The sequence below is a fragment of the Pocillopora verrucosa genome, chromosome 3 (genome assembly GCF_036669915.1).
Source record: "Pocillopora verrucosa isolate sample1 chromosome 3, ASM3666991v2, whole genome shotgun sequence".
Taxonomy (NCBI): Eukaryota; Metazoa; Cnidaria; class Anthozoa; order Scleractinia; family Pocilloporidae; genus Pocillopora; species Pocillopora verrucosa.
Window position 1 is genome coordinate 30,241,082 of NC_089314.1, and position 24,664 is coordinate 30,265,745.

Below are 24,664 nucleotides of genomic sequence, written 5' to 3' on the forward strand. Positions count from 1 at the left end.
GGAAGCTACATTGTATTTTATCATGAAGTATGTTCCTGGTCGTGGCTGATAAGAAGTTGAAAGATTTCCTTGAATTTTCCAACTATCCATTGTAGACGCCTCTCTTTCTTACTACCCCGTTCGTTTATCCACCATCGAGTGTTTTGAGAGTTTCGCATGACACAGGAAGGAGTTGAAAAACAAAGAAAGAGGAGCTGGTTGTCTGTGGCGTGCTAAAATCATGTTTGTAGCTCGTGAAATTCCCGCAGAACACAAAGATTTGATTCACGATGTTTCGTACGATTACCACGGAAGAAGAATGGCAACTTGTTCCAGTGATCAAAGTGTTAAGGTCAGAATCTGATAATTTACCATTAAAAACAACTTTTACTTCTTTAAGTTTGCCTTGCACATAGGATTTTTGCATAATGCAAGTCTTAACCGACCTAAATGTACATAAACTTGAGATTAATGAGGAAATCATAGACGTGGATTCATGTTAATTAAATAATACAATGCAGTAAATTGCTCATTTACAAAGGTTGTTGCTTTATGTTGTGAATTCTCTGTTTAGTCGGGGACAAATATTTTGACTATTTTAAAAATGGACTGATTAGTTTTGGAGACTGGTATTGAACTTCAATAATTGGACTTGAGATCACAAGGTCAAGGTTCAAGTCTTGGCCAGAGTCATTGAGGTTTTAACAGGGTAATTAAGTATTATCAACTGAGCTGATAACATAAATTGACCACCGTAAAGAGTTTTAAAGTTGACGTTTTGAGCAACTATTTTATTCTTGTTTTCCTGTCACCATATTTATACCAATAGCTTAGTTCCATTTTCTGCATATAAACACACGCACAACCCACTATTCCTCCATTCGCTCTAATGAAGGGCTAACGCATAAAATGTCAGCTTTAAAACTCTTTACGGTGGCCAATTTATGGTGTCAACTCAGTTGATAATACTTAATTACCCTGTTATACTCTCCCACCAATACAGTACTACAATTTCTTTAGAAACCTATCTCCTTTATTCATTGACATTTAGTCTTATGCGAGATCTCTAAACTTCACTGTTGCCTGGTTAGCTCAGGTTGTAAAGTGCAGTACTGCTGTGCTAGAGGTGAAGGGTTCAAGCCCAGATCAATGTAAAATAACTGAGGACATTATGCACCCTCTATTATGACATCTCCAAATAGTTAGACTTTGAAGCCTTGTAATAAGGGCAATAAACTATAAGCCCTTTCTTGTGTGTCTTCTTTATACTGGTGAGCAAGGGTTGAGTTGACCATTTGTGATGTTTATCATGTGATATATGATATACCAGTAATATTACTAATATCACCTTAAACAGGTTTGGGATCTTGGAGAGGATGGTCAGTGGCATTGTACAGCAAGTTGGAAGGTACAGAACAATATATTCTAAAATAATACAATACCTTCTTGATGCAACAAGGTATTTGGTTTTTTTTCTGAGTACCTATAAGCAATCAAGCTTGAGGCCCAGGGATTGAAAGCTTCCATGTCCTATCCCTAAGGAACAGAGAACTATATCAGAAAAAGATATTCTATCAACTCCCAAGATGCTTGCATCATTGCTGATCACAGCATGAAGTTCTGTGTAGTGCAGCTTAGTAATAGAGCATCTGATCCATGAGATCTGAGTTTTGATACCACATTAGAGTTTTCTTTTGTTTAACTTTTGTGATGAGACCTAAAAAATTATATCTCTATATTTTTTGACCAAGCAAAGAACAAAACTTACCATCTTTCTTCCTCTGACTCAACTTTGTCCATAGCTTACATGAACACCTTAGACCTGTTTTTCAGCCTCTTACTCCTGTCAGATTTTCCTTCCACCTTCCCTGTCTTCACGGAAAGTTATTAAAAGTTTTCATTTCACAGACCCACTCTGGCTCAGTATGGAAAGTAACTTGGGCACATCCAGAATTTGGCCAGGTGCTGGCATCATGTTCCTTTGACAGGACTGCTGCAGTATGGGAAGAACAAGGTAAAACGAATTATATTTGTTACCTGTATTATGATGTCATATTTGAGAATTATGACTGAAATATTGAGAGTTAAAGGTTTGAAAGTTTTTTCAAACATTCAGTGTGATGCAAGGAGCAAATTTTTAAAACAGTGCCTCATAAAAGACAGGAAAATGCAAATCAATATACAACTATACATATATGGGACATTAATTTTGCAACTCAGGAAAACATCAGTGACTTAATTGCTCGTGAGAACATTTTAAGGTAAATCAATTATTAGGAGAGACCTCAATGGGCTGTGTGATGAGCGAGGCCAAACTTCAAATATTTTCAATCAATGTAAGCTTAATGAAAATATACATCCCTATCAGCAGTGTTAAAATAAAAAAACAGTGCAGATGAATTAAAATCATTGTTATGTTACATAATATAATTTTATTTTATTGGCATTGTTTTATCTCTACTGTTTTGCTGGGAACCATCGACAGCCATGTTAACTTCTCCTCTTTGGAAAACTGGATCTCAGTTTTGATACCATACTGTTAGCCTATATCTCTCTCTCACTTTAAACACAGGAAAACTTCAGCCTTTTCAAAAATTAGTGGATAGAAATCAGTTACAAGGCTGGAGTGATAACATTCCATGCACTCTTGTGACACTTTTACTTCTGTTGGTAACTAATAAAAGTTAATTAATATAAAGTGTTTGCAATCTGTTGTAACAACAGTAAGAAGTTGGAATGTAATTATATTTGGGTGATTGAGAATGCCCTACACTATAGCGACGAACTTGCATATTCATCACCCTGATATATGATTTAAAAAATTACATCAATTGTTGTTGCATTGACTGATCAACGTGAAAAGCATCAATTTTATATTAGATTAAATCATGTACTGAAATTCTGAAACATCAACTTTGAATTCAGTTGTAGGGTCTGGTAATGGCACTTCACAAGGTCAAAGTCATTGGGTAAGAACTGTTAAAAGAATTAACTTTGTTACTCAAATAAGAGTGTAGGCACTTATTTAGAATTTTGACCAAAAGGAGAGGTGGTTATTGGGAGGTGGGGGCTTAATCAAGCAGAGTGCTTATTAAGAAACTATTGACCTGTACTGATTCTGTTACAGTTGGAGCTTAAAAAGTAATTAGTAAAGTATTAATAGAAAAAGGTTTTTCTTGTATCTCTTCAATTTAAGAAGGTGAGGGAAAAGGGGATGGATGCCTATTTGGGAGGGGCACTTTTTTGATATTACAGCCCAGAGGGGAGGTGCCTATTCAATCATTGCACTTATTCGCAGAAATAGGATCAGTTAACCCTGTAACCCCTAAGAGTGACTAGCATTTAATTTCTTGTTACAATATCACCCCTGAATCATGCAGTAAAGTCATGAGAATAAAGAAAATGATCAGCCACCAAGAAGTTATTGATTTTTACAAAAATTTCCATTGTTAGCACCTTAGGGAATGTTTAAAAAACAATAAGGAGAATACCTTAACTGATGTTAGGGTGTAAAAGGTTCAGTGGTAGCATTTTATTAATGACTTTTGTAATGTAGCATGGAAAATTTATGGGATTAACTTCTTCACAGATTGGATCTTTTCTGTTTTGGCGAGAAAAGTGAATATTGAGAACATATATGGACACTTGATGGGCATGTGAAGAACCTAATTCTACAGACTTAGCATTATCACCAAAATGTAACATACTGTCCTTTTTTCAGGTGAAAAGGAGCTCCCTTGTTGATAGTAGAACATCAGTAACAGATGTCAAGTTTGCTCCAAAGCATTTGGGACTACAGCTGGTAGGTTCCGACGCCAGAAAATAAGTGAAAAGTCAGTTTCAAATGTTACGTGACTTAAAATGTTTGGTGTGATTTAGAAAATTTGCGACAGACAAAGTAACTGTTGTGTGTTTTTTCCAATACGAAATTTCATGTCTCAAAGGTCCCTTAACAATATTTATCTTTTGATCTAAGTGAGTGAAGCTTACTAATGTTGAATCTCCTTGACCTAACCTTTAAGTAAAAAATATGTAATTGCACAAAAGGGATCAGTTATTGTTAATTTGTTTTGTTCAGGCCACATGCTCCAAGGATGGTACTGTTAGAATTTACGAAGCTCCTGATATAATGAATTTAGGCCAGTGGCAACTACAGGTTGGTGGTATCTTGAATTGTTTAGCTTTCCTTTATATGTTTACTTAAATGTTATCATTAGCTGATAGTTTTAGCAACCAGAAAGTGGGTTTTATTGCAAAAAAAATCAGTTAAACAAATAGAATCTTGTACCACTTAGTAATTACATTGTTGGTGGCATCCCTAGGCAATATGAAGCAAAACCTTTGTTTTGATTGGCTAACTGAGAAGGCAAGATGGCCCCATCTTGCCCGCTCGGGATTGCCCACTTTGATCCTGCACAAGAAAAAAAAATTAATGGGGGCAGATTTACAAAGTTTGTAATTTTTGGGCAATCTTGGAATTGGAGTCCGAAAGATGGCAGAAGACAGTCTAATGGAGAAACAAAGGTTTATTTTGCTACAAAAACAGTTGGCTCTCTTTCCCTTCTCTTGAAATAACTAAGTCATTTTGATTCATATTAGGGTAAAATATTTTTGCTGTGTAATAAATGCTTTATTGAACAAGCTTGTTCAGTCAAGATAGCTCATATTTGCTTCATTCTTTTTTTTTGTATTTTTATGGACTTTTCCTTGTCTCTGATAGTAAATGACTGGAAAAATGGGGTCAAATCGGATCTCGTTGGAGTTAGCAGTGGTTCTATTTATCTGTGTACCCTAATCTGAATAACAAAATGATGCTTGAATTAACTGTAACTCCACATTTTCTTGTAGAATGAGATCCACCACAAGTTGAGTTGTAGCTGTGTGTCATGGAACTTATCAAGGTAGGAATGAATTAAAGAAATATGCTTTTCATCTTGTCATGAGCCTGGGACAAAATAAAAATTCTTAGTCCCCATGAGGAATTGAACCTCAGACCTTCGGATTCCACACTCTAATGCTTTACCACTGAGCCACCATAGTGGGCAAGGCCTACAACACAGTTCTTATGACATGGGTCCTGAATATTGCTGGGATCAGCAATGTCAATAGTGTCATGTTTGGAAATAGAATAAGTAAGTTTTGGTCTCTGTAAAGAAATAGAGAAAGATGTTTTATGTCACATGAACTTCAATATAGCAGAGCTCGCAGAGCATAGCCCCTTAATTATACAAAATGGTAGTAGTAACCCATCAAGCCGAAAAAATTTCGACTTATGACTGTACGACCAATAGTACAAGGTGCTACTTTTAACATGCGTGATCAACTGTACCACAGGCACGCCAATGCTGCAGCTTTGTCCAGTGGTCAGTGCACTGGGCTCTGAGTTGGAGAATCCGGGTTCTAGTCCTGGCTGGGGCAAGGTGTTGTGCCCTGGGGACAAGCAGAAAAAAAAAAAATGCGAGCTGCGCTTTGAGGGTTGGCTAAATCTAAATATTAGGCCTTGCTCACCATACAGTTTCCGTGGCTCAGTGGTAGAGCATCAGACTGCGCAATCCGAAGGTCTAAGGTTCAATTCCTCATGGGAACTCACAGTTTTTACTTTGTCCCACACTTGTGATAAGATGAAAAACATCTTTCTCTATTTCTTTACCAAGGACAAAACCTACCATCTCTCTTATTCTATATACAAGGAATGAATTATAATCAAAGCTGTGTTCTTATCAAAATCACTTGGTGCCTTGAGGCTTGGACTTGTTTCTTAAATCTGGAGTGAAAATTTAGTCAAATTCCCAAAAGATTGAGATAGTCTTTTATGGTATTTCAATTGTGCTAGAGCATAACCCAGCAATGTTGACTGAAATTACAAAAAAAAAAGTCTTAAAGAAAAAATTCTCTCCACTGGGAGAACCCTCATGGTCCAAATAGTATTTACTTGATCATAGTAGAAGTCTGGTCTTCACACATTTGTATTACTGGGGATTAAGCAGCTACTCCAGGTGTTATGTGTCACTCTGTCTGAAAAAAGTAATAATTTGTATTCTAGCTGGAAGTCAGTGATAAGAGTCAAAGAATTAAAATGTGTGATAAGGAATTTTACAATGATTAGAGCAAAATGTCTCACAAAAACCATCTGTGTATTGAAAGCAGATTAACAATGATGTACAGTGCAGCTTCCTTTACTCTTGCATTCTTCTACTCATAAGACAATGACTGTAACTTGTTTAGAGTGCATCCACCAATGTTAGCAGTGGGTAGTAATGATACTAACACCAGTGCTGGAGGAAAAGTTCAAATACATGAACACAATGAAGCAAACAGGTGTGTCTGTAATTTTATCCCTACTAGTCAGAGTCATAACCATATTTTCCAGCTTCACAGAATAAGGACTGTGACTTCAGCTTTCTTCTGACAACACCTTTCCACCTGGAAACTAGTTTTCATTGTGTTATTTAGAGTACAATTATTTCTTTTTGTTTCAGTAAATGATTGCTGTTAAAAGTAGTTATGTTATGTAGGAGGGCTTAAATATGATTTGAGCCCAACTCAGAATCATTTTAGCAGTGAGGGTTAGAGTGACTTTGAGAAGGGCCCAAAAAATATTATGCTCAAGAACATAAACTCTTTTACTATTAAAAAAAACAAAAAAAAACAAAAAATGATAGCTTATCAGTCTGGCAAATCTCAAATCTCTATTGTAGCCCACAAAATGCACTGCAATGCATGGGAAAGTGATAATAACAATTATTTTAAACCTTAACCAAATATTTTTACTTTTGAATTTATTAAATTGCTAGTGTGAAACTGAATGTTTTTTGTGAATCCAAACCTACAGAAAGTGGCACAGATTAGAAACACTAATGGCAATAACAGATGCTGTTCATGATGTGGCCTTTGCTCCAAATTTAGGAAGGTAAATCATCTTTCTTTTCTCGGCTTATAAATGCTCCAACAAGCTCCCTATGTAATGCTTCAATTTTCAACTTTTCCTCAGTAAGACCATCCTCCTCCCTCCTCAGACAAAAACGTCTTAGTTTAGTGAAAACACAGGAATAAACAGTATGCTGTAGTGTTGCTGTGCAAAAAGTTAATTTGTTGGATTACTTATTTGGGTTGGGTGTTGTTTAAATGCAAAATACATTTCCAGTACTTCTTTGCTGTTTTAGAAATCCTGTTGTTGACTTTGTTTCAGCTATGTGTTTCTAAGATTTTCACTCAGAAAACTGCATACTTTACAGTCCCATTGATCATTTTCTTGCACGACAGCCTTATTGTCAATGTTGTCCAATGCCCATTGTTTTTTTGTTTTTTTTGGTGTTGTTATTTTGTAGGTCATATCATCTTTTAGCCATTGCTTCTAAGGATGTTCGTATTATGATGCTCAAACCTTACAGGTGAGATCACCAGTATAAAAATTGTAGAGATTCTTAAGAGCTCATCTGTTTATTGTACTCTCCCTGGTGATTCAACTCTTGTCAGTAGAATACTTTGTTTTCATTCTGCAAACCAATAGAGAGCAAGGAACAGGAGCTGGAGCAAGTTTGGCCAAACTTGATATCAGTCTGGCAGCACAGTTTAATGATCATGACTCTCAAGTAAGACTTCAAATACATTAAATCAGTAAATAGAACTTTTGTGATCAGTTACGTTCTGCTTGTTAACATATAGCTAAAAATCAAATAACCTATCAAATTTGCTGTAGGTTTGGAGAGTTGAGTGGAATATAACAGGCACAATATTGGCTTCCTCTGGAGATGATGGCTGTGTACGTTTATGGAAAGGTAATGTAATGAACAAGGAGTTTTTGATTACTTAAGTCATTCTTTGTTTTAATAAGAATTTAAATAAAGGGAATGTTGATTCTTGGGATGCTTTCTACTGAGGCAAACTTTGTAGTTTAACTAAATGAATACTGATATGAAGGGAACACCTGAACACTAATCTTTAGCAGTGCCACACATTATGTACAAGGTTGATCAACCTTAATTCTTATACAATCTTTCTTCCTATCAGCCAACTATCTTAACAACTGGAAGTGTATAACAGTTTTACGTGGAGATGGTACCTCAGGTCCCATGAGTGGCCCCAGTATGAGTGGTTCAATCATGAATGGGCAGGATCCAAAGACAAGTCCAGCTGCATTCAAATCACAGACTTCCTGGTACACATGATAACACAACATTCTTTGTCCTCCAGGGACACTTTTTCTACCTATCTGAAGACATTTTGATCAACACCTCCAGCAGCTAATAAAAGTAACAAAGAATCAGCTGAGATATGTGCTAATCAGATGTCTTGACAAAAAAATAAAAACATTTGTTTTGTTTTTGTTTTTTTCATAAAGAATTAGAGAACAGGTCTAGTTCGGTTGTTTAAAGGGTATGCTGGATAAATCCCTATCTAGTGGATAGCACAGTACGTTTTCTTAATAATTATTTACTGGATAGTGATTTATCCATTGATTACTTCCTGTATACAACTGGACCCTGATTAAGTTATTTTTTTAAGCAGATGCCTCTTGATATGGATAGATCTTAGGATATAGATGACCTGCAGCTTTCTAATTTAACTTCACAATTATAAAAATTCTGTAATTCTGCTGTATCATTTGCTATGTATTCTCAGCAGTTTACATTACAGTATTGCCTAGTCATAAGCCTCTTTTTTGTTGTTCAATTTTAAAATCTGTACTTGGCATTGCACCTCCTGCTATGAAAAATCCTGGTTCCCCTCCTGGGAATGGACATAAGATTTTTTTTGTTTAAACTCAAGTCCAACTCTACATTTATGGATGAGTCAGATCAACAAAAAACTTTTAATCACTATCATCTATGATTTTTTTTGTTGGTATTATGCTAATCTACAAGTAGTTGTTCTATACACATGTTACTGTTCATAAATTTTACATTTTGAAATGCATGGTGATATGCAATAACTGCTATTTTGGGAAACACTTAGTTGGCTAAAATAAAATAGAAGTAATTGACTCTGGTTGGCTAATCATGTTCTCCTAATCAGTGTATCTATGCAGTATACCTGTTTGCAGTACAGATTGCCATTAATTATTGTTGAAGTCCTTTTTACTATCAAGGAAAAGAGTTTATTCAGAGTTATGTAAGCTGCAGTGTTTTAAGGATACCTAGTATCTGAGCTTTCTTTTATTTTCCTTTGAGGAACACACCTATCTTGGTAAATAAACACTGAATTGATATATACTTAACAAGTCTGAGTAGCTGTTTATAAGTAGGCTAACTGCATCAGACTATGGATGCAGCTAAATTGAGTCAGACCTCACATAAAAACATTAAGGCTTTTCATGTCATTAGTACCAACCACAGACATTATTTCACCTTTATTGAAAAAAACAACCACCACCATTTTCAGACAGGAAAGAAATAAATTCAAGGGTAATAGGTTCACATTTCCAACATCCAGAGGACACTCTAAAGTTTGGTCCCAATGGGTTTACTGGTAAAGTCATGTTCGTATCTCTTTACATTAAGCAGAAAGTCACACACACAAACCAAAATGAATCCCTTGAAAAGGACTTGTAAAACTAGGCAATTCCTGTATCACATTGATTCAAAATCACAGAGGAGGACTTCTTCAACAAGATTACAAATCACGAAAAAATAAAATTTGCAGTCACCTTGTTTCATAAAAAAATCATTTGACCCATAAAGACTTGAATCAAGTTTACAAGACCCTCAAGGTTTTTTTCCCAATGTATGCCACAGCAAATTTTCTTTTTAAAAATAAATCTAAAAATCTCTAAGCTGACACAGCCAATGTAAAAGCTTGACTTCTACTGGGCAAAAATTAATACTGATACTTTCCAGGATAAATTGTAAAATTTCTGTTTCATATCTGTACAGTAACAGTGAGACTAATTTTAAATTAACCCTTAACTCCCATGAATGACCAAGAAAGAATTTCTCAGTATAATATAAATACAATATCAACTACAAAAGAGCTGAGAATAAAGAAAAATATCAATTTGGGGATAATTAGCTAATCCAATACTAAATTCTCTAACTAACATTATAAGAATTCTATGGCTGACAATAAGGAGAATTATAAATTTGATCTGGGAGTTAAAGGGTTAAATTATATTTTTGGAAGGCTGTAAATTGAGTGGGACCCTACAGGATAAATGCTATCATAGTTGTATTTGATTTAATTTACATATGCTACTAATGTTTTAACCCTTAAGAACACTGGAGATATTTTCTTTCTCTGTGACAACAATTTCTTGTTAAAATGTTGCAATGTACTTCTTCAGTGATGCAGTAATGGGGAGTGATTCCAAATCTTCCTGTTTTGTTACACATTTCCTGATGTTTTCACAGCACAAATCAAGAAGTGGTGGCACTAAAGTGAAAAAAGTATGTTAGCTCACATCCATAGCTCTTAAACAACTTCCCCACCGTCACTACAGTCAAACCTGTTTTTCCCCTTTACTACTGTAATTTCAACCTCTGTTAAGCTGTCATAGTCACCCTCCACAGTCCCAATGGCCTACTGTATTTTATTTCACCTGTAGTTAAACATTGTTTAAAGTGGAACCACTCCAATAAAAGTAAGAATAATCTCTCATTTCCCAAGTAAAATTTGTTCATACCAGTTGAATCTTTGCAACCTGTTGCATAGACAATATTCTATCACAAGACCAAAGTTTTTACTTAAATTTTCTTCATGTCACGTAAAGCAAGGCAACTTACCTTGACACTTATCAGATGTGTCAGGCTCTCAATCATTATCACTTTGTCAGACATTATGGCACATTCTCAGGCTTAACTGGAGGTATTTGTGGGCTTAAGTGTATTTCAGCCCACCGTACCCCCCCCCCCCCCCCCACCACAATCGTGTGACTGATCAGACTGTTTTGTTGTCACTTTTTCCACTTCTCTTTTTTCTCAGTGCTCTCCAAAGTAATAATAAGAGTAATACAGTTTATGTTTGTGGGCATGATTGTGTTTTGGGCCCTTATCAGAGTCATTTTAACCCTTGCCTAGCAGCTGGAGCTTAATTCACTCTATGACATGAACTCTTGTTTTATTACATATTAAGTTCAGATACACATATATGATAAATTAAAGAGGATTGCAATCAACCTTGAAACAACTAGAGCCACATGGAGAGAGCTGGAGAAAAATTCTCATCTCCTTACTGCCTCCTCCCCTCATACACAAAGTATCCCTGGGGGAAGTAGAGATCACTTTTCCCTCTACCCTTGCAAAGTTATTTTTTATATCATACTAACCTCCACATTGAATGATTTGAACTCGTTTTGTAGTTCCGTACACGTCGACAGCCACATAAAGATCCCTGTCAACAGGTACATCAAGGGCACAGGGGCCAAATTTTATACCATTTACAAAGAAGTACAGTTCCCCGGTCGGACTGACTTTCACTCCAATTCGCGAGCCAACATCTGTTGGTTTTAATTTCCCTTCTCTCGCTTTTTTACCGCAAAACACCGGGTTATCGTCTTTATCTCCTGCCTCTTGGCGTTGAAAATTGTGGCCACCGTAATCTTTCAGCTGTTCATCACCCAAAGGTTTTTGCATCGTCGATTTGATTGCAAACACCCAAGTACGCCCCATTTGGGCCATGTCAGGAAGAAGATACGGTGGAACACTTTTAATTGAAGATGGATTGTGAGTTGTGATCCCACAGCGGACATGACCTGACCAGTCCTTTTCCTGTTCTTCTATCTCAAAAAGGAACGTTTCACCAAATGCTAAGGGGCGATGACTAAATACAACCGCGTTCGCGAAGCTCTTGACTCTGGTGGCGGATGTCTTCGACGGTGACAACCGCACATGAGTTCCATGTCTGTCGTGAAATCGCATCATTTTTACAAATAACTTTGGATATCTTTTGCTAACCTTCCAGCATCATACGCTTAAAAGAGTGTTCAGAACATTTCCAATTGCGATGAAGCATCATTATAACAGCATAAAACTTTGGCTAGTAGTTATTATCAACAACGCGAATAGAGTAATGTTTTGCTCGAATGCTTTCAGCGGCTGCTCGTTTTAGAGCACCGTCATCATGTAAGTCTGGCCACTATAAGATGGCGCGCAGCTTGCTTGGACTGCGAAAGTTAGCGTTTCGCCCGTCTTTCTTCCATTTGTCAGCTTTAAGACCCATCCATACAGGAACTATGAGTTTAGGAAATCTGGAGGAAGAATTTAAGTCAGCAAGTGAAAGGACAAAGACTCTAAAACAAGATCCAGGGAATGATCACAAACTGAAGTTGTATGCCTTGTTCAAACAGGTAAATTGCTCTACTGACTACACAACTTAATCGAGTTAGATTTCTATGCTAGACTTTTAATTCCTCTGAATTGTTTGAAAAAATTAGAGACGTGTAGTCAAATTGAAGAAGTTTTTAACCTCATCCTGGGGAGTTTTTTGTATCCTGTTACCTTTCTACAAGGTAATGATAGTGGCCCTGTTGATCTCAGGAGTGACCAAAAAGGAACTTCTCCTTACAATATCTATATTTTTAAGTAGAGAGGTTAGGAGAAGAAAAATTGTTATTGTGTGATTTAACTTCAAATTCACAAAGCTAAAATTATGAGTAATGAAGATGAGAGGATTCTTCAGGGTGATGAATGTTATTAAAGCACTGTGATGAAATTAAAGCCTGAAAATAAACCCTTAATGTTCAATACTGCTCAAGTAGTGTTCATTACTACAAAATTCATTCTTAATTCATCTCTCAATATTCACTCTCATCCTGCCTGTGGCTGCCCATGAGCGCTGTCCATTGCCTATTCTACAGGTTAAAACAAAATTTGCCAAATTTTCAACATTTTGTGGTCATATGATAAACTGCTCATTGACTGAGTTTGTTCGGACTGGATAGGAAAATATTTGGCTCTCAGTCATGGTGCACAGACCTTGCTACACTCGCTACTTCATGACCTCATGCCAAATATTTTCCCATCTGGTCTTCCCACTCAGTTAATAAGTATGTTATCTGTCAGAGTGGGTTATCATCCCAGTCCTTTTTTTCCTTGTATACATGTACTGTAATGATTTTATGTAGCATCTAAAGGGCTTATTTACTTTTGGTACAACTCACACACCAACTCACACGCCAAACAACTTACATTCCATCATGTATCATCATGATAACAAAGTCCAAAGTCCAATTAGAACATACCTAATCCTTGCACTACATGAATAATGGGCAATTTTTAATGTGCTTGAATTGTATTCCACCAATCAAATTCCACTTTGCCACATTGGACTTCACCCTATCACATGTTATTTTCCTGCATTTCTTTATATATTCGAACTGCATTGTCCAACTCCACTGAAAAATATTCACATGGAACTTAATTTAATACTACTGATATTGGGTTTTCCACACAATTCTCCCACATTTAACTTTTTCTATCAATTAAAGTCACTTTAAGCTACCTTGGACTTAGGCCAATTGTGTGTTAATTCCTTGTAAACGGCCTGCATTTTATCACGCATTTCACATACAGAAGAGGGCAAAGTCCAATCACCAATCACCAATGAAGGATCCCTCTTTGAAATATTATCCTTTTCTCTTGTTCAATGTATCTTCACTTATTTGAGATCACAGTACATCTTTGGTTAGGGTTTATTAGAGGTACAACAGAGTTTCAGTTTGCTTTTCATAGTAAAATTATGCAGAATTATATTTTTGAGGTAACTAACTAACTAATAATTTTGATTTTCTCTCTGTTGGAAGAATGGTAGTAAGCGTAGTCTCTTTGGCAACAGTTATTTGGTCTTGTCACACAATGCGCTCTCTCTCAAATGAGAAATAGAGGGTGTTGTGTGAGGAGACCAAACAACAGGTGCAAAGGAGACAACGGTAAGCAGTTGGCAACATTGCATTTCATTTTAACTTAGAAGTATTTAGATAATAGAGACAGTAGATCACTTAATATCTGTGTAAGTTCAGATAAATTAGGTTTTTTTCCTGTCTTTCTGTGATATTTTTGTTTTTTGAAAGTTATGCTCTTTTTGGTGACGAAAAAAGGAAACCTTAAGTGTACAAATTGTCCCATCTCAACCCACCCAGCCAAAAAAAAAAACTTGTGCATGCCACGCATGCCTATGTTTTAGTTATTGTTTATATATACATAGTTCAAGTCTTTTCAGATTTCATGCAAAATTTTTCTTTTTCTTTCCAGGGCAGTATCGGAAAATGCAACTCTCCCAAACCAGGAGCATTTGATTTTGTTGGCAAAGCAAAGTGGACAGCATGGAATGATCTTGGTGATCTTTCAAAGGTTGATTAAAGTGCCTGCTTTTCACTCTTCAATTTATGAGACTATTGCTATTCATAGAAAGAATTGGTGGGAAACTGTTTTATATTGTTTTAAGACCATTTTTTCCCAACCTGATTCTCCTCATTTTGTCCATGCACCTTAAAATATTGAACATGTAAAAACGCCATAGAAAGCTTGTATAATCAGGTGGAAACTTTGAAATAGAGCACAAAAGAAATCAATAAATGAAGAAAAGGAGTACTTTTCTAAAGGAACTGTCGTGCTGCATCTGCAAGGGGTATTTCAAGATGATTTGCTTTTCAACAGACTTGATTATGTAAATTCGCTCTATTTGCTCTTACAAAGGACTAACACTCAAAACATCAGTATTATAGAAACTCTCTACAATAGTTAATTTGCATTATAAACACAATTAATAAAACTTGATAATCTCACAAAAGAAATCAGTCCACCTTATAAAATTTCATTTCAGTGTGGTAAATCACAGGAATCAAACAGAACAAGAATCAAACAGAACAAGAATCAAAGAAATATCAAGAACATTAGCCTTTTTCTCAAACTATACATTGGCTAATTTCCCTTGATCAAAAGTCTATATTTGAAATGAATCAACAACTTAAAAGCACTTCAACTGTCCCAATACATTACTTAGTTGATAGTTGTTAAATGGATTTCCAGAAAACTGCTTTTATGGAAGTTATGTTCACTCAAGTATCACTTGATGTTGACAGGACTAAACAAGAATTGTCTTATAGGGACACATCCATGACAAAAATAGCACTGAAAAAACTCAAATTAGGCAGCTACTGCTACATTAAGTACATCCTACACACTTTAATTTTGTGGATGACATTATTTTTACCTGTCTAAGTTTTTTTTTTATCTAGCTCAGTGGCTGTTACTTAATCTATTTCCATTGGCTTTATTTTCAGGCTGATGCACAACAAAAGTATGTAGATTATGTTAATGACCTTGCAGGTGAAAAATTTATTTTTATTTTCAACATTTACTATTTTGGTGTCTTTTTGATGACCTTTTTATGTGATATACCAAATATTTAGCATCTCAACCCAAAAATTAGATTTTTCTGGAGCTGTAATTCTATCCTTTTTCTTTATGCCACAATGATGGTCAAATGTTTTAAAATCTCATTACTATAATCAGGGTTAGATTTATGAATCATTTTTTCCTGACACAGGATGCATCATTATGTTGCTGATCCTAGTACCAGTTGTAGTCATTATAAAACATAGTATAATGCCTAGCTCTCCATAAAGTTCTCTCAGTCACCAAAGCATCATACAGCAAAATGGGAAATATTTTATGTTAAAATTGTGTTGGGGAATCAGATTTTTATTCCTTTGCTCTGGACAGATGTATAAACTATTTTGTTGGAATATTTCAGCACAATTTGGCACAACTGATGAAGATTTAAAGTCTCCAAATCCTCAGAATAACCCATCAGTTGAGGTGGAGAGTAAATACAAAGAACTAGTGGTGACATTGGAGAATGGAGTGCTGACAATAAGAATGAACAGGCCTACAAAATATAATGCCATAACCTGGGAGGTGCATCTTATTTTGTTTATTCCTTTTTTTTCAATCTTTATTTATTGGCAGTATGTAAACAGGCTGGTCCTGTTTAGCCTGTGTTAACAATCTAAATTCAATAAAAATAATTATAGAAATATGGAAAACAAAAATGAACCCACAACACAAATTACAATATACACATACAATATATGTTACATTTCATTCATCACAGAAATAAATTTTGAGAAGTTTTTTAAATTTTAGGAGAGAAATTACAATTCTTGATTTATTTGTTAGAGTATTTCATACTTTCGCACCATTGCAGCACTATTGTGGACAGTTCTCATAAATTAATAAGTGCTAGACAATGACACAACCACAAAATTCTATGTAAACTTTTCAGAACCAAAGGGAAAATTTCCTACTAAAATTAAGTTATGTTTGACTACTGTTGATAACAATCAATATCTCAGTCTTGTTGCCCAGATACCTTAACGTAGTTGGCTGGAGACATTTTCATTTCTCTAGCTGGGCATTCTTAGATTTTTGTCTTTGGGTTTTGTTGCACACGAATCTCATACAATCAGTTTCCCATATTTGAATTGTACAACTGTTCAAAGTTTTAGAATACATATGGCCATCTTGATCTTGTCTCTACTGTTTTCTGGACTGTTGGTAAACACACTACGGGCATGATCCAGGACCTTCTATAAATTTTGTATTTATTTAATTTCGGTTTTCACAATTATTTTGTAAAATATTCTGTGTTATCTGAGTATCACCTGGAGTAATAGTGGCCTAATCATTGTACTCTGGGTGAAGAGGTTGGGGTTTGAGAGACAGCAGCCAGTGTGTTGTGTTCATGGACAAGACTCCATACTCTGATTATCCATATGTGTGTGCTTAGTTAATTAACTATGACAACTTTTTTTGCTATTATCTTAAAAAGATGTACCAAGAATTAATGACTGCTTTGGATGAAGCTGGGAAAAATGATGCTTGTGTGGTAGCTGTGTTGACTGGATCTGGAGAATATTACTGCAGTGGAAATGACCTGGGAAACTTTACCAGAATTCCTCCTGAGGGTCCTCAAAAGATGGCAAATGATGCACGGAAAGTATTAAAGTATGTTAGCAGTTCAATGTCTTTTCCTGTATTACAGATTCCCCAATCATTTGTCTATCTGTGGGCTACCAGTATTCTCCAGAAGAACCAGAGTTGGTTCTCCCTCAGAGGGGCTGAGGCAGTTAAAAACAGTTCAAAGCAGTTAAAAATTCATTTCTCAATCTTTGTTATCCACTGATTGTTTTAATTAGTTAGAATAGACATCTTACCATCTACATTGGAATATTTTTTTTCAGTCACCTTCAAATAATTGTGAAATTAGACCTTAATTGTCTTCCATTGATGCAATACATATTTACTTCTCTTACTACACACTAATCTTACTTGTACATGCAAATCAAGTATTACTTTTTGTTGTTACCATTATGACAGGAACTTTGTACAACACTTCATAGACTTCCCTAAGCCTCTGATTGCTGCAGTCAATGGACCTGCTGTGGGGATATCAGTAACAGTCATGGGCCTGTTTGACTTAATCTATGCATCAGACAAAGCTACATTTCACACACCTTTTATGGAGCTGGGACAAAGCCCTGAGGGGTGTTCCTCATTTATGTTCCCTAGGATAATGGGACCTGCAAAGGTACATTGACTTGCCTCTAATTTCTGTTGCAACCTTTGTATAACTTGTTGAGTTATAGAGCCTATTTCAAGTTATTGTCGTAATATGTGAAATTATATCATGAATTCCTCTCCTCCTTTAGTCCAATGAAATGTTGCTTGCTGGATGCAAACTGACAGCAGTTGAAGCAAGAGATTGTGGGTTGGTCACAGATGTTTTCCCCCATGACAAGTTCACAGAAGAAGTTCAGAACAGAATACAAGCAATGGCCAAGCTGCCCCCTAAGGTAAAAAATTGCATTGTAGAATTTCACAGCAGGGTGCCATCTACAATGGAGTCGTTATAGCATTTGGAGACATGCTGGTCAAAGGAGGGGGAATGGGGGGGGGGGAAGGGGGTGATTTGTAATCTGTTTTGGATAATCTTATCCATATGGCTTCTCTCAATAGATTGTTGAAAGAAGCCTAGATTAAAACTTCGGTGTTCTTATGTGTATTCCCTTCAGCCTGAAAATAATAAAAGGCATCCTGCCTTACTCAAGTGTTATTGTAACATATTATCATAGTGGTGAATGCAGGAGGGAGTTTTCCCATATTTTATTTATCATGATCATGATCATTTATATTTATCTGTAGACGGTCGGGGCTTTAAGTCAAACATTATTTTAGATGACCAATCAATGTTTTACACTATCCTTCAAAAGGTGATTCGTTCTTTTTTTTTTTGTTCACTCTACAGTCTCTGCTGTTGTCCAAGCAGTTAATACGTGATTCATTCCGCGATTTGTTACATGAAGCCAACGAAAAGGAGTGCGCTTTACTTGAAGAACGCTGGCTTTCAGAAGAGTGTATGCAGGCCGTTATGGCTTTCATGCAGAGAAAGTCCAAATTGTAGCTCAGCTTCCATTTCCTTGCCGCATTTGACTTAGGGCTTTATCGAACTAAAACACGATGAACTGCAGAGGTTAAATTTTTATTGTTTCTTTCTATCACCCAATCAAGTGTTTATTCGCGGCGGATTTTGTTTCGAGGGAAGGAAGGGGGGGATGTCGCTGAAGCAAAAGGACTGCGAAGGAGATTAATCAAGTGGCAACGAAACAAACAAACTGTCACGTGATAGAAGCGTGGGACGTTTATCACACTGGCCGATGTTCAGGATTTTTTAAATGTTAAATTCGCTCTTCGCAAATAATTCAATCGTTAATCAGTCAATAGTTATTGATCTTATTTTACTGGTACTATGTTCATTCAAGGAAAAATAATTAAATGAAATTGTTGAAACTGAAAATTGTCGGCGTTCTTATATCACTTACTTACTTCAGGCAGTTTACCTGTATTTATTCAGACGCATGAAGACCAAGCGAGCGCGTTGCAGGGACAGTAGGCATCCTGGTTTAAAACACGAAGTGGACTGAGGCATTAACATCAGAAAACCCAGGGGCACAAAGAAACAAAGTGTTGTGGTGAATAAAGGATTGAATGCAAGCTATGAAAAACTTAACGTACACCTTTTTTCAAAATTGCACAAAAAAAAAGTGAGCTCAAACTAAAAAGGACAACACTCAAAAAGAGACTATAAAATTTTCACTCGTCAGATAAGAAACTTGACCGCGGAAGGAAATAACTGCTTGAGTTGCGTAGAATTGACTTGCATTTCAGGTTATACTCAACAACATTGATGATAGAAAAATCGTAAAAACAGAGTTGATTTCTCATTTGAACGAAAATGCAAAAAAAACAAAATTGCCCAACGCATCTTCTCTCAAATCTAACGAGAAAAAGACTGATTGATACGCTTGAGCGGAGCTTGGCCGTATAATTGAATTTTTTGCCTCGTGGAATTAGCCCGATCTGAATAGATTTGCGGTTAGCACTAGGCCCCTAACCCTTTTTCCTAAACCCTAACCCAATGATACAAATTTCGCTATCGTTTCCCTGACATATTCTCTTTAACAATTGTACAGGTTCGCTCCCAGCTTAAAGAGGGTCTTGAGACAATTTTAGTGACAATTTTTATCACCTTTAAAAAGGGGAGGGGTGGTATAAGTGAAGGATTTTTGAAGGATCACATGGTTTTCAAGGTGATGGTAGCTCTTAGGAAGCTGTTTATCTGATCTCTTTCTATACATTTTCGGATAGATGACCTCTTCGTTTAAAGATGAGCAAGTAATCGGGGAGTTTCCGGTTCAGAAATGCAAGGAGCCTTCACCAAAGAACAAAGGACGTGCCAACGTATTTCGAGACCCTGACGCCAACCATGATCGTGGTGAGATGAGAACATTGATCGAAACAAGGTAGTATTTTCACGACGCAGTAGAGAATAATTTGATTTGCATTACTTTTACTTCACTAAGCCGCTTTGGTATTAGTTAGGAAAACTCACACCACCCTCGTGAATAATCAGATGCAAAACCTCAACCAATCGTAACTTGAATCAGCCAAAGGTCACAATTTTCCTTCCAAACAATTACCACCCAGATCAAATGCCCATACCTAGCAACTCAGAATTTAGTCTTCAACCTTAAAAACAAGCTACATCAGTATAATGAGTCTCTCTTCAGGGCCTCAGCAGCGACATTAACAGAAAAGGAGAAGAGGAAGGGGGGAATGAGCACGTGGGGGAGGGGATGGAAAGAAACGAGGTCCCGTATATTGCCACATATGTAGATATCAATATCCGTCTCAGTTTCTGACAACTGTTTTTTATGTAGAACAATGACATGCATCAATACTCCATTGTCTTTTCGACAGATAAAAGTTTCCAAAAACCACACGCGTTAAACCTCAAAATAAATAATATCTCAGACGTTGGAGCACAGCACTTGGCTGAAGCCATCAACGACAAGAACTGTCAGCTACGCAAGTTAAACCTCTCATTCAATCATCACATCAAAAAACCAGGTAAGCTAAGGGCTCATAATTTACTGAGCAAGTGTATGCTAATTCTTTAGAGAAGAAAAGCCCTTCCCATGTACGTAGAAAACCTCGAAATAGATAACTCGCTAAAATGGGTTCCCTTCAACGTGGTAAGCGGTCAGATAGCAAGCAACGCACTTTGGAAGTAAGGTGAGGTATTTTTTGTGAGAATTTGACTTATTTTATTATTCCTTAAAGCGGTCGTAAATATTCCTATACAAACTCCTCTAGTTTCGCCATGACTGTCATTTCGTAAGATGATCATCTTTAGAGCTTGGGCCGCCTGTGATGAAAGCAAACTAAACCTGTGAAGCGCTCAAAGCAGCGAGATTATTTGAACCAGATCGAAATGAAGAAAAACGAACCACTGAAGATGTTTATTGAGAACAAAAGATATCAAACTTTTTTTTTTTATAAATGAACCAATAACATTGACGTGAAAACACAAACCTTCCTGCAGAGAAAACAAACCAACCTTGGACCTCTCAGGAAACTTTGTCAGTTTATGATTGATTAGTTTAGCTTAGTTTCGATCCTAAATTCTCTCTGTGCTTCTGTATGGTTTGATCGTTCGAGGTATTGTCGGAGATTTTAAGCGGGTAAGATGAGTGTACACACCACAGATTGCTTGGTATAATACCAGGGTTTTTTTATTTGTTCGTGTTTTCTATATCTTTTTTTCCTTTGAAAAGAACTGGTTCAAGTAGTTTCATACTTCTGGCAAAATATTGAAAAAAAAATTGTAACCAAATTGTAACTAAAATCGTCGCGCTCTCAAAGACAGAAGGCCTTTTTGTTGGTTATAGTTACATGAAATCAATGTTGCATATTTCCTTGAGCAGGTTCCTGGCCAGTTTAAGGACACCTATTAACCTTTTTAACGCAAGATTTATGAAATCAGTGCACCTCAGCACACACACAAATTAAACAACAGAAAAGAAATCAGAGAAAAGAAATGAATCGTACATGTAAAAAAAAAAGAGAAGAGGAGGCAAGGAAACCTTACAAAGATTTCCACTTGTTGCAGCTACAAAAAACATAAGACTTCAGACTTCCTCTCATTTTTTTCAACACTTTCATTCCCAGTTTTCATGATTTTTGCAGGACTTTAAAATTAGAATGTAACTTTCCACATTTTGGAAAGAAGGTTTAGAAATGTTTTTCCTTTTTGGAATATCGAAATGTTATTTTATTCTTCCTGCCCTCATCCCATTATTTCCTTTTACACTGAACTTCCCTACCCACTAAAAATTTACAGTACCATTAATGAATAAATGGCATGAATTGAAGAATCCCTTTTAAATTACTGAGTAAGTAAAAGAAACGAAACTAAAACATGCTATAGTATGTTTAATGTGTTGAGTTAACTTGAGGCTCTTGAAGTCTCATGTATTGAGTGCAAGACTCATGCAAACAAATTCAATTTTTCACTCTCATGCTTAAGTCATTATTTCTCACTCCTTTAAGGTTTCAAATTTATTTGGTTGATTTTGCGATAGCAAACTGCTGCTCTTACTAAGTACCGATAAAATTAATTATCCTTCCAAATTTAATTTACTAATTTCCTGTTAAATTGCTTCACACACTTTCCAATAGCAGAATTCTCTCGCAGATTAAAGGAATGTTCTTCTTTGCTATTTTATTTTTTCATAATTTTCAGGGGGAACATGCCCCCATACCCTCTTCCCCCTCCCACCCTTGATAGGTGATGCCCGTGACATCTCACTCTTTGCTAGCAAATGGACTTGAGAGCTCTGGTTGACTAATTGTAATCAATTTCTACCACATATGTCTCTTAAAATAACATCTCATCAAAAGGAAAAGCACCTCATCATTAAACAGCAAAAGACAAACTGCAGTGCAATACAAAGTAAGTCATAACATTTCACTTTCTAGAAAAATATACAGGAAGGTTTTCAGTCAATCAGTGAATTTTGCATTAAGTCTTGGAAGAAAAAGGGAGACTTTTCTCTCTAACCCCCATCTACCCTAATTTATCCATGTTCTACCACGTTAACCCACATCTACCTTAAGCTAACCATGTTCTACCACGTTCACCCACATCTTCCTCAAATTAACCATGTTCTATCACGTTAACCCACATCTAACCTGAGTTAGCCATGTTCTACCACGTTAACCCACATCTAACCTAAGTTAGCCATGTTCTATCAAGTTAACCCACATCTAACCTAAGTTAGCCATGTTCTACCACGTTAACCCACATCTACCCTAAGTTAACCATATTCAACCACGTTTATCCACATCTACCCTAAGCTAACCATGTTCTACCACGTTAACCCCCATCTTCCCTACGTTAACCATGCTCTATCACGTTAACTCACATCCACCCCAAGTTAGCCGTGTTCTGCCACGTTAACCCACATCTATCCTTAGTTAACAATTTTCTAACACGTTAACCCCCATCTACCCTTCGTTAGGCGCGTTGTATCCTGTTAACCCACGTCTACCCTAAGTTAACTATGTTCTACCACGTTAACCCGCATGTACCATAAGTTAACCATATTCTACCACGTTAACCCACATCTACCATAAATTAACCATGTTCTACCACGGTAACCCACAATTACCCTTAGTTAACCATGTCCTACCACGTTAACCCACATCTACCCTTAGTTAACCACGTTCTACCACGTTAACCCCCATCTACCCTAAGTTAACCACGTTGTACCACGTTAACCCACATTTGCCCTTAGTTAACCGTCTCCACCACGTTAACCCACATCTACCCTTAGTTAACCATGTTCCACCACGTTAACCCACATCTACCCTTAGTTAACCATGTTCTATCACGTCAACCCAAATCTATCCTTAGTTAACCATGTTCTACCACGTAAACCCACATCTACCCTTAGTTAACCATGTCCTACCACATTGACCCACATTTACCCTTAGTTAACAATGTTCTACCACGTTAAACTCCATTTACTCTAAGTTAGCCATGTTGTACCACGTTAACCCACATCTACCCTAAGTTAACCATGTTCTACCACGTTAACCCACATGTACCCTTAGTTAACCATGATCTACCACGTTAACCCACATCTACCCTAGGTTAACCAGTTGCCTTGAATGTTTGGTAGTTCATACTTAAATTTATTTTCTCCGAGACTATAAGCTTGTAGCAAAGATTTAACAAGTCCGGTGTAATCTATGTTGTGAAATGTTATGTTTCTCTTTGTCACTTCTGTCACAAACCTGTCTGTATCAGGAAGGGCGAAGGACAAATTAAAAGATGCGCTTACTCCAGTTGAGGAGCTTCCCGCGAAAAGATTCCGCAGAAAGACCGCTATCAGGTACTTAATGAGCTAAAATCCCTTCTTGCAATTATTTACACTGATCAGTGAATTTCATGGGTCTTTAGTTGCTTATGGATAGATCCCAAAAGTTGAAATATTAATTATTGGAGATTAATGGTGATTACCTAAATCGTGCAGAGGCCATTCGTATCTTGGGCAACCTTGAATCGTAAATCATTAGTCTTGCGTCTTAAATCTTACAGTTTAAATGTTGGTCATAGACATATCGGGTATAAAGTTCTTGAGCAAATATACTATATATCGAAGGGGCGTTCTTAGTAGTTCCCCAAAAGGAGATTCAGAAATAAGAATAAATTTCGATTGTCCTCACTCATCGTTGCACTATTTATTGATAGGGACTGAAAATACTGAAAAAGAGTGGAGGGAGAATTACTGGAGAAAGAAAAAGTGAAAATGCTGCATAACTCAAAGGATTAAGCAGCATTTCTGATCAACGAATCTTTCCACCCGTTGGAAACGACCAGCACTAGCACTCAACGATGCGCTCACACCCCTTAAGAAGCGAAGCTTAGTTCGTCTCGAGATGTAAAAATTTGTAAAAGCAAAGATTTGAGGAAAAGAGAAAACGATTTTCGAGTGTGCAAATATTTATAGAAAAGAGACATATGTTGGGCTTGCTTACACTTTGTAAACAATATTTTGGTGCATGAAAAGATAAAACAATCAAATTTCAAAATTAGCGATGAATGCTTGCCGTAATCAGTAATCAATAACAGCTTCAAATATTATTGAAGAGTTTGAACTACTTTTCATTTCGCGAACAGATAGAATATCCAATTTAGTGTCGATCTTTATTTGTAGATGAATTTCAAGAGACAAGTACCCATAACACCAGAACTGAAATGAGAAATTTGTCGTTGATTAAAGGATTCAGGTTTTAGAGTGTCCTGTTTATGATTAGTTCTTTGAATCACAGATAAATCTGAAGTG

At 36.4% G+C, this 24,664-nt stretch overlaps 3 protein-coding genes across 3 annotated transcripts; 2 read left to right on the forward strand and 1 right to left on the reverse strand.

Moving 5' to 3' along the window:
- The first annotated feature begins 4 nt into the window (after window positions 1–4).
- On the forward strand, window positions 5–9,199 carry LOC131799278 (nucleoporin SEH1). The gene is made up of 13 exons (XM_059116990.2): window positions 5–331; window positions 1,337–1,387; window positions 1,888–1,993; window positions 2,905–2,948; window positions 3,701–3,781; window positions 4,058–4,135; window positions 4,828–4,880; window positions 6,205–6,297; window positions 6,812–6,889; window positions 7,308–7,370; window positions 7,490–7,571; window positions 7,679–7,757; window positions 7,990–9,199. Exons 1-13 carry the CDS (start codon window positions 221–223, stop codon window positions 8,145–8,147), a joined length of 1,077 nt encoding a protein of 358 aa, XP_058972973.1. The 5' UTR covers window positions 5–220; the 3' UTR covers window positions 8,148–9,199.
- A 116-nt stretch (window positions 9,200–9,315) lies between these two features.
- LOC131799279 (neuralized-like protein 2) lies at window positions 9,316–11,974 on the reverse strand. The gene is made up of 2 exons (XM_059116991.2): window positions 11,240–11,974; window positions 9,316–10,347 (listed from the first exon to the last, which is right to left on the reverse strand). The coding sequence occupies exons 1-2, from the start codon at window positions 11,832–11,834 to the stop codon at window positions 10,232–10,234; spliced, it is 711 nt and encodes a 236-aa protein (XP_058972974.1). The 5' UTR covers window positions 11,835–11,974; the 3' UTR covers window positions 9,316–10,231.
- Window positions 11,975–12,022: 48 nt separating this feature from the next.
- On the forward strand, window positions 12,023–18,768 carry LOC131799280 (enoyl-CoA delta isomerase 2-like). Its single transcript, XM_066163163.1, has 8 exons — window positions 12,023–12,259; window positions 14,163–14,261; window positions 15,194–15,239; window positions 15,667–15,830; window positions 16,744–16,919; window positions 17,292–17,502; window positions 17,624–17,767; window positions 18,220–18,768. The coding sequence occupies exons 1-8, from the start codon at window positions 12,056–12,058 to the stop codon at window positions 18,373–18,375; spliced, it is 1,200 nt and encodes a 399-aa protein (XP_066019260.1). The 5' UTR covers window positions 12,023–12,055; the 3' UTR covers window positions 18,376–18,768.
- Window positions 18,769–24,664: the final 5,896 nt, after the last annotated feature.

Coding starts and splice junctions, on each gene's coding strand:
- LOC131799278 (XM_059116990.2), top strand. CDS start 221: ATGTTTGTAGCTCGTGAAATTCCCGCAGAACACAAAGATTTGATTCAC. Junction 2,949..3,700: donor CACAAGGTCAAAGTCATTGG/GTAAGAACTGTT, acceptor TCCTTTTTTCAG/GTGAAAAGGAGCTCCCTTGT. Junction 7,371..7,489: donor ATGATGCTCAAACCTTACAG/GTGAGATCACCA, acceptor GCAAACCAATAG/AGAGCAAGGAACAGGAGCTG.
- LOC131799279 (XM_059116991.2), bottom strand. CDS start 11,834: ATGATGCGATTTCACGACAGACATGGAACTCATGTGCGGTTGTCACCG. Junction 10,348..11,239: donor TCAAATCATTCAATGTGGAG/GTTAGTATGATA, acceptor TTTTCACTTTAG/TGCCACCACTTCTTGATTTG.
- LOC131799280 (XM_066163163.1), top strand. CDS start 12,056: ATGGCGCGCAGCTTGCTTGGACTGCGAAAGTTAGCGTTTCGCCCGTCT. Junction 17,503..17,623: donor GGATAATGGGACCTGCAAAG/GTACATTGACTT, acceptor CTCCTCCTTTAG/TCCAATGAAATGTTGCTTGC. Junction 17,768..18,219: donor TGGCCAAGCTGCCCCCTAAG/GTAAAAAATTGC, acceptor TTCACTCTACAG/TCTCTGCTGTTGTCCAAGCA.